Here is a 9,728-nt window from a genome sequence, read left to right on the forward strand (position 1 = left end):
AACATAGTCCCGCGCGTGTGGAAAGAGAGCAAAAGTCTGTCCCTCTGTCTACTACGGCTTCTGGTTACTCTTGGAAACCGAACGTCGGTCACGTGACAAGAGAAAAAGCCGGGGGAGGGGTCAGCAATAAAGCGAATAAATAATTTTAGCATCCGACCAACATCATAACGATGCTCATGAGGCAATTCATTGATCTACGTCACAAAATAAGCTTTATTCACAGTTTTACGCCTTCTGCTGTAGTTAAAAATATATATACATTGGTAGACTTTTGAAATGGATAAAAAGCAGTACTTTTTATTCATTAGGCTCCTGCTACAGGACAACGGGTGTGCGCGGCTGTTTCAGGCGAAATGCATTCAGGGACTTGTAGTCCTTCCTCTGTTAGAGGCGCTTGAGGAAATATGGGGAAGTTCTCCTCGTAGAACTCCGAATCCCACAAGCAACCGCGGCTTCCTTTCTATTGATTGGAGAGCTGTGTGCCAAGGGGCGTGACCAAGGAAGTGGCGAGGCCTGTCAATTCCATGTGCACAGTAGGGCTGGCTATAGGTGGCAACTTATTTACACTGGGTTTTGAGTGAGGGGCAACGTTATTTAGCCAGTGGATGATAAATATACACAGCAGTAATAATGCACGGACTGTGATGTATGTGTTAGAACGAGAGGTGCAATGATGTTGCCTCGTTTCCTGTGGAGACCGGTCCTGTGCAGTTATAGGGCGCTGGGGTCACCTTCTCGATCACTGACTGTATCTTATTATAGAAACCTCTCATGTCTGGCTCTTCTCCACAAAGGGGCCTTTGCCGCTCCAACAAGCCGGTCCCTGTTCTGTGCTGAGCGGCCCATAAGCACGGGCTGTACCTCGCTACAGGTGAAGGACAAGCGAGTGTCTGTGCAAAGCACAAGTGATGGGGCACCGCCACAAAATGCTTCTCACAAAGGTATTTGACACATTGGAAATGCAGCTATGGGACCTGTTATCCAGAAAGCTCGGGAACTGGGGTTTTCCTGATAACTGATCTCTCTGTAACTTGGATCTCCATAATTTAAGTGGTTATTCACCTTTAAATTAACTATAATGTAGAGAGTGATATTCTGAGACAATTTGCAATTGGTTATGATTTTTTATTATTTATGGTTTTTATGTTATTTTGCTTTTTATTCAGCAGCTCTCCAGTTTGCAATTTTAAACTCAAATTGATGATGTTTTCTGGCAAACCCCTCTGAAAAAAACTCCAACTATTAACACCTTAAAATGGTTTAACAGACCTCTGCCATTGGCTTCTTCATGACCTCGACCAGTTTTAGATTGTGTATTTTCAGATTCGAGCTTTTTCTCAGGGGTATAATAAATCTTGAAAAAAATTAGCTTATTTTTATACCAGAAAATGTGACGTTTGACCAAATAAAATACCTCAAACTTGAATTTTCATGGAAAACACAACTTGAACCTTAATAAATAACTACCTTCGTGTGGACCCCTCAGATACAGATATGTAGATATAATACACAAAAGCTATGAATATCTTGTAAATTATATCCTTATAAACGGTGAGTTCTGATTCTATCAGTTATAAACGGTGAGTTCTGATGTCATTTCTGTCACGACTCACTGAAATTTGTATATTATAATAAATAAAGTACCCCCCCTTTAAAGGTGTTGTTCACCTCTAAATTAACTCTTAGTATGACGTAGAGATCAATAATCTGTTACAATTTGCAACTATGCATTCATTTGAATAAGAGACTAGAAATATGAGTAGGAGAGGGCCTGACTAGAAAGAGGAGGAATAAAAAGTAGCAATAACAATACATTTGTAGCCTTACAGAATATTTGTTTTTTATATGGGGCCATTGACCCCATTTGAAAGCTGGGGAGAGTCAGAAGAAGAAGGCAAATAATTGAAAAAAATATATAAAATGAAAATGTCGATTGAAAAGTTGCTTAGAATTATTCATTCTATAACATATGAAAAGTTAACTTAAAGGTGGACCACCCCTAATAGTTTTCAGACTAGTCTAATAGGAATATTTTGATGTACAAATAATCATGGGCCCTTACCAGTTCTTTGCACCCTACCCAAACAAGACCAGCAAAACCTTTTGGGAAGCTCATATATAAAAAAAAAAATATTACTGTATCTGCTGTTTTGTGAATTTATAAAAACTTTTGGTATCTTTCATTATTTCCAACACACCATTGCAAAAGATATGAATGGCTCAAGAGCTAAGTTCTTAGGTAGGACATTCTCCAAGTAGAGAGTGCGTGCTGAATTACTTTATTTCCATAGATGCTGTGCCACGGGCCATGGGCACTGTTTTGAACCACATCCAGAAAATGAGTTGCTCAGAATTAGTTGTTGGAAGAAATCTTACATTTTGCCATACAATTCCCTTAGAGAGCTCATTTTTTCAACTGTAGGCACGTCACGAAAAGAATGATTAATAGAGTTGCTTTCAGGTGCCTTGTTGTGAATTGTTTTTGTTGTCAGAAGCCTTGAATCAAGTCCTGGACTGATTGCTGTAGTCTACAGTATTCTGAAGTTGATTGCAAAGAAATGTAGCACTTGAAATCAAACCTTTCTTCGAATAGTTCAATATTGGTAATATATGCTTTTCAGATAAAATGTTTGAAGTATTTTCTTACAGGTGCACGCTCATTCTTGCTACAGGTTCCCAATAGAATTAACAAAAATGAAAAAAATTGGAAGGCTGCACTGCCTGCACTTGCAGTGCAATTATTTATGATGGAACTAGATGTACCCCCCCACCAAGATTTTAATTTTTATTGTCTAATTAGTATTTTGAGTGAGACTGCAACGTGTCTAAACTGTTTAACATCCTTTCACTATGTGTATTTTATGTGCCCATTTTAAATGGCCTGTTCACCTTAAAATTACCTTTGAGTATGATGTAGAGAGTGATATTCTGAGACAATCTGCAACTGGCTTTCATTTTTTATTACTTTTACAAAAAATAGCTCGAAATTTGAATTTTTTTAATTCGAAAATTAACCTCGAATTTGATTAAATCTGCCCCTAAGTCTACGAGAAAATCATGTCAACATTAAATAAACCCATTAGGCTAGTTTTGCTTCCAATAAGGATTAATTATATCTTAGTTGGGATCAAGTACAATGTACTGTTTTATTATTACAGAGAAAAAGGAAATAATTTTTACTATTTGGATTTTATTATTTGGATAAAATGGAGTCTATGAGAGACCGCCTTCCTGTAATTCAGAGCTTTCTGGATAATGGGCTTCTCGATAACGGATCCCATACCTGTAAAATCCAAACATGATGTAATGTCAGGGAAAAACACCCAGCAAAATGAATTATGCATTGGTGAGACCACAAAATAACTATATAAAATGCAGGAAAACTTAAAATCAGGGGATGTAAAATTGAGGTTTCGCTGTATGCAGAATAGGATGCACATATTCAGGATTCAACTTTAGGATTATTCTTAATAATATTATGGATTATTCTAATATTATAGATTTTGTGCATCGATTCTTAGAGTTCAACTACACAAGATATTTTGATCAGATCAGTTTTTGTAGGTTAGATGCAGAGTTCCCTTCCAACAGACATGTCACATCAGATGAGAAAGCTTCTATGTAGTTTACACTTGAGATTTTTCTCTGTCCCATTATTTTTTAACCCATGTAACTAGTTTAGTAGGTTAGCTCTTAATGTTCGAAGTGTGTTTTATTTGTGATTTTCTTTTAAAGACTTTTATACATAGTAGCCATGCAGACCTATTGATTGCCAAGTAACACTCCGTTATGTTATTTATTTTAATATGGTTTGATGAAATTCAGTTTACATGACATCCCTTAATTATAACTTTTTCTTTTAAATTTCAGTAAAAGAAGCCGGCAGAGACTTCACCTATTTTATTGTGGTACTGATTGGAATCGGAGTTACAGGTTAATAATAATATGTTAATAATGATTTTTTGCATTGCCTTGTAGTACATTTGTGTGCACATTTTAATTTGCAATGCATATATGTAATATGCAAAAAAAAAATGTAAGGTTCACCTTTCGAAAACTTTCTTCAGTCGACACAAATAATTTCTTTATTTTTTTACCAGTTTTCCTGAGACTAAAGTGTCAAAAATTAATTGGTTTTGTTTTCTCAGGTTTCTCAGTAGCAGCTCAGTGACTTTCTATTAGGGATGCACCGAATCCAGGATTCGGTTCAGGATTTAGATTCGGCCGAATCCAAGTGCCTGGCCGAACCAAATCCAAAAAAAAAATTACAATGTAGTGAAAACATTTTTAACCAAATGCTGTGTACAAGATTCTGTTTGACCCTTACTTCCCTAATTTGCATATGCAAATGAGGGTTCAGTTCAGTATTCAGACAAATTTTCACATATTTGGCCAAATCCTAAACTAGTGGATTCAGTGCATACTTTCTATACTTTTTACAATATGATACATTAGTTGATACATATCTCAGTCCCTACTAATTATGGTCCCAAAACTTAAAGGAGTAGTTTGCCTTTAAATCAAACCTAATTAATCTTTTTCAGATAAAGTAACTCAACGAAGTATCAAGTTTTAACATTTCCAACCTAGCATAGAGAGTTATATGAAAGGGAGATAATTAGAACTAATTTGTTTTATCCTTAATTTTACAAAACAGTAAAAACTCAAAGCCATTAAAAAAACATAATTTCTGCCATACTATTATCAAATTATGTAAAAGTGAACTACTTCTTTGAGTTGTATTAAAATATCTGCTGAAATTCTTTGGAAACAAGAGAACAATTATGTTTTGTATGTCTAGGTGGACTTTTCTATGTTGTGTTTGAAGAACTTTTTTCTTCTTCAAGTCCAAGTAAGATATATGGAGAGGCTCTTGAAAAGTGCAGATCTCATCCAGAGGTAGAGTACATGACAAAAAAACTATTGTTTTCAGTGTTTCTTGTTTATAATAGCTATCTGCATTTGAAAAATGATTTCCTTTTTCTCTGCAATAATAAAATAGTATCTTGTACTTGATCCAAACTAAGATATAATTAATCCTTACTGGAAGCAAAACCAGCCTATTGGGTTTATTTAATGTTTGAATGATTTTCTAGTAGACTTAAATTACAGAAAGATCTGTTATTTGGAAAACCCCAAGTCCCGAGCATTCAGGGTAACAGGTCCCATACCTGTACAAATAAAAAGCCAGACAGAAGATAAGCACTAGTCTACCTACAATTCACGAGTTAGCCTGTGTTAGAAAACCCAGTATTTTCCCTATTATCCAGTACAGGTATAGGATCTGTTATCTAGAATGCTTGGGACTTGGGGTTTTCTGGATAAGGGATCTTTCTGTAATTTGCATCTCCATACTTTAAGTCACATAAACCCAATAGGATTGCCTCCGATATGAATTCATGAAGCATAGTTACCATCAAGTACAGAGAAAGGGGAAATCATTTTTAAAAATTAGAATTATTTGCTTAAAATAGACTCTATGGGAGATGGCCTTCTGGATAACCGGTTTCCAGATAAGGGATTCCATTCATGTAGTATGCTTTTGTGCAATGTGCCCTTCTGTGTGTGGAGCCAAACTGAATGCTATTTGGCAGGTGCTTGTGTGGTCATGTATTTTATGCTGTTCTGACACACAGAAAATATTTACCGGTATGCACAATACTCCTTTTTTTATCTGATCAGTATTTACTGATTGCTAAATATGTCACAAAGGCATACAGACTGCATCTAAAGTAATTGCTAATTCCTGATGCAGCATGTGAATGTCAGAAATACCTCCCAGCATAGCAGAACAGGATAGACATTATTCACATCTTATACAGAACACCAATGATAAAAAGAATGACACAGGTTTTTAGACACAGTTGTGAGAGGCAGCCTTCTCACAACTTATTTTAATTGACGTGGACTTTAGGAAGTATCTGCTTTCTGCAAAACCCTGATTCATAACTTTAGAAATTCTTTATATAATTTATCTACAAGTGAATGAGCCAATTCCCTATAAAATTCTCTTTCATTCCTATACACAATAAATATGTCCTGTCAAGTCAATGAGACAGAGTTCAGTCGTATTTGCTTTTGTAGGATTCTATACTATGAGACAATATAAGTGTATCAACTTGCCGGGGTGCAGGGAAAACTACATTTACAGAAATCAACTGGAGCTGTCAAAAGTGATTTATTTCAAACAAAAGCCTTTTGCTTCTCACTGAAGAAGATCACCGTTAGTGACTGAAACGTTGGAAATTTTATTTTGTAATAAATCACTGTTGACAGTTCTGTTGAGCCACTTTATATCTTTCATGTAATTCTCCTTGGTTGCAACATGTTCTGTTCTTAAAGGAGAAAGAAAGGCTAAAATTAAGGAAGCTTTAGCAGAAAGGTCTATATAAATACACCAGTAAACCCTCAAAGTAACTGCTACTCTGAGTCCTCTGTCCACATTTTTCCTTCTATTGTGTAAATGGGCTTCTGTATCAGACCTCCTGTTTTCAGCATAAACCTCCAGGGCTAGGGCTTGAGCATTCTAAGTTTGCTCCTTTCTCCCTCTCCCCCTTTATGCTTTTGATATCACACGGCTCATTAATTGGGCTGGCTGGAAATTTTTTGAAGACACCTGAACATCGCCCATTGTTAGTGCTGAATTGTCAGATACAAGTAGAATTTTGTTTCTACCTGTATATCTGACCATTCAGTTCTACACGTCTTTCCTGAAAGATCTTTTAAAGGAAATATCATAATTGTTACGTCTATGACCACCTTGTGACCTTATGGCAGGATCTTGTCACCATTCACTATGGCAGTGTTTGAGAAGCAATGACATTTGTGCTCATTCTTTCTACAAAAGCAAGACTATGCAGGTTAGGTACTTGCAAAAGTTGATTAACTAACCAAGCTGATATTTATCTCCTTCATCTCCTTAACTTTTTAAAGGTTATTGGTGCATTTGGTGAGCCCATCAAAGGTTATGGAGAGACCACAAGACGTGGTAGAAGACAGCATGTCAGGTAAGTTTTATGCTTTGTCAAAACTAAAAAAATGAAAGATTAAAGCCATACTGTTTTAATGTACATGGTTTTTAAAATACAGATTTTAGAAAGAAAACCTGAATGTTAATCTAGCATCGGGAATTTGACTCTTTTTAATGAAGTACACCCATTCAGTTAAGTCTCTTTCCCGTCTTTTTATTAGGTGCTTTAACACTGTCAACATATAGCACAGCTATTGTTTATCATTCAGGTTTTGGATTTTATGAGGAAAACAAAGTGCCTGGAGTAAAGTTTTGCACATGTGGGGGAACCTTAAAACCTCTTGTAAATAGGGTCCTGGTAGTAGTGCTCCAGCAGTTCATGCTAGCTGACATATCCAAATATGTATGTAAAAGCACAAAAAAAACCCTATAATAAATTGTCACGTATCAAGCTAATTTTAAGGTGATCTGCACCTTTTTTATTGCTGATTTAAAGTTTTGTGTTGTTTTCTTTAGTCATATGGAGTTTGTAAAAGATGGCATAAAGTGCATGAGGCTGAAGTTTTACATAGAAGGCTCTGAACCAAGAAAGCAAGGAACAGTGCACATAGAGGTGAAAGAGGTAGGCGGTAACAGCTGTTGGCTTGTTACTTGTCAATTATATCATGCACCTAAAATATGCTTTCCTTTGTTCCTTTAGAACCCAGCAAGTGGAAAATATGAATTTCAATACATCTTTGTTGAAATTGATACTTACCCACGACGAACAATCATCATAGAAGATAACAGATAGCAACGTTAAGAAAAAAAACTTTGTTTGATGCTGCTGTGTCTCTGTATAAAAGGTGCTTTACAACCATACGGTTTCCCAGAATGTTCTATGGTTTTGTTTTGTTTTTTCAAGTTTTTATTTTTGCAATTTTTAACAACAATGAAACTAGAGAAAGGAAACTGAAAAGGAAAAAAAAATGAGGCTAAGGCATCAATAATGTTCTATGGTTTTGCTGTAGGAAGAAACTTCTGTTCTAATGACTGTGAGTAACTGAATCATGGCTTCTTTTTATTGTGAAAATAAATGAATCATGTAATATAATTATTATAATGATCCCCTATTGTGTCATCTGCTTTTAACACTCCACATATTCCTCCTCTGCCTTTCATAATAATAATAAGAATACGTGTTTTTTATATTTAGTGCATTTTTCAAAATTATTTCGTTTGGAATAACAAAATCCTCTTAACAAGAAAAGCTTTGGTGCTTGTTGGGTAGAATATTACCAGTGTTTATTCAGCCTTAAACAGCTCTGTTTCTTCTGCCTTATAGATAGAGCATATGTAAAGCATATGTAGTAGAGTATAGAAAGCATTTTGGGTGTGAGGGAAGTTATTTTACTAAGGTGAGCTGGAAGCATAGGGTGCATTGCTGACCTAGTTTAATATCCTTATAATATCTTTATAATACATGAGCCATGAATATCCTGTAAATTATATCATTATAAAAGGTGTTAAGTGATGTTGTTTGTTATAATTGGAGCTTAATGATGTAATTTCTGTCACATGAACTCACTGAAACTTGTGTATTATAATAAAATTCCCCCAAAGATGCCCCAGTAGCTCCCCATCTTCTTTTCTGCTGATTCACTACACATGCTCTGTGCTGCTGTCACTTACTGAGTTAACGGATTGACTCAAATATACAGTACACATAGAATAAAATGTTACAATATAAGGCTGATTAGTAATTAATACAGATAATTACTACATGACAGCTCAGAAACCAGTGCAATTAGCATCAGAATTTAATAATCAGCCTTGTAGCATCATCTTATATTACAGGCCAACCTCATTTTATACTTTTGAATTTGTGACGACCCCTAAGCTTAGCTTCTCAACAGCTGCTCAGAGCCCATTGAGCACTTTCCAAAATGCCAATACCCTGTGACAAGTTTGAAGTCCTGGAACATTGCTGTTATTGAGAAGATGAAAGATTATGCTGGTTCAGTATATAAAATATGGCATTTTTAGCCATATTCATTTTTAGGGTTTAGTTCTTCTAAAACACAACTGAGTTTAGTTTAATGTTGTGGTGCAGTCATATTCCCAGATCTTTCTTTGTTCCTTTTTTTTTTTTTTTTTTAACCTTTCCCACATTTTGAAAATAGCAGACTCAAACCCCCATATGTAATAAAAGGGACTACACTTGTTCAGGTGCAGTAACCGATCACAATTTATTAGATCTCTGCTTATAAACTAGTAAATGCTGCTGATTGGTTGCCCTAGGTTAGTACAGCTGGGAAAGCCTATCTTTTGTTACATAGCCCTTAAGGCTTATTCACAGCCCCATTTGCAAAAATGGTAGGACACAGTAAAATATGGATAAAAGAGAATGGGATGATTTGCAAATTATATAAACCATAAATTTTTTTCAAGGATGTAAACCATATATTTATAATTGTAAATAGTACAAAGAGAAAATATCAAATGTTCAAACTGAGAAATATGCGCATTTTGAATTTGATGCCAGCAACACATTTCAAAAAAGCCAGGGGCAAAAAAAGACTGGAAAAAAACATCTGGTCGAACTAGGGATGCACTTTTTCAGATTTGGCCAAACCCCCGAATCCTTTGTGCGGGGATAAAAAAAATGTTTTACTTCCTTGATTTGTGAAAAAAGTCAGATGATTTTAATGATTTGCATTCAGCTCGGCCAGGCACAAGGATTCGGCCGAAAATGGCCAAATCCTGGCCGAATACCAAA

At 35.6% G+C, this 9,728-nt stretch overlaps 1 protein-coding gene across 2 annotated transcripts; it reads left to right on the plus strand.

Moving 5' to 3' along the window:
• The first annotated feature begins 456 nt into the window (after positions 1-456).
• timm21.L (translocase of inner mitochondrial membrane 21 homolog L homeolog) lies at positions 457-8,575 on the plus strand. Of its 2 annotated transcripts, none has more exons than XM_041565532.1 (6): positions 457-941; positions 3,871-3,933; positions 4,802-4,899; positions 6,934-7,007; positions 7,487-7,583; positions 7,671-8,575. In XM_041565532.1, the coding sequence occupies exons 1-6, from the start codon at positions 671-673 to the stop codon at positions 7,761-7,763; spliced, it is 696 nt and encodes a 231-aa protein (XP_041421466.1). In that variant the 5' UTR covers positions 457-670; the 3' UTR covers positions 7,764-8,575.
• Positions 8,576-9,728: the final 1,153 nt, after the last annotated feature.

Source organism: Xenopus laevis, chromosome 6L (genome assembly GCF_017654675.1).
Source record: "Xenopus laevis strain J_2021 chromosome 6L, Xenopus_laevis_v10.1, whole genome shotgun sequence".
Classification (NCBI taxonomy): domain Eukaryota; kingdom Metazoa; phylum Chordata; class Amphibia; order Anura; family Pipidae; genus Xenopus; species Xenopus laevis.

Excerpts from the sequence above, each read along its gene's own strand:
- timm21.L (XM_041565532.1), top strand. The coding sequence starts at position 671 with ATGATGTTGCCTCGTTTCCTGTGGAGACCGGTCCTGTGCAGTTATAGG. Across the intron at positions 3,934-4,801 it reads GATTGGAATCGGAGTTACAG|GTGGACTTTTCTATGTTGTG; the intron begins GTTAATAATAAT and ends TTGTATGTCTAG. Across the intron at positions 4,900-6,933 it reads AGTGCAGATCTCATCCAGAG|GTTATTGGTGCATTTGGTGA; the intron begins GTAGAGTACATG and ends AACTTTTTAAAG.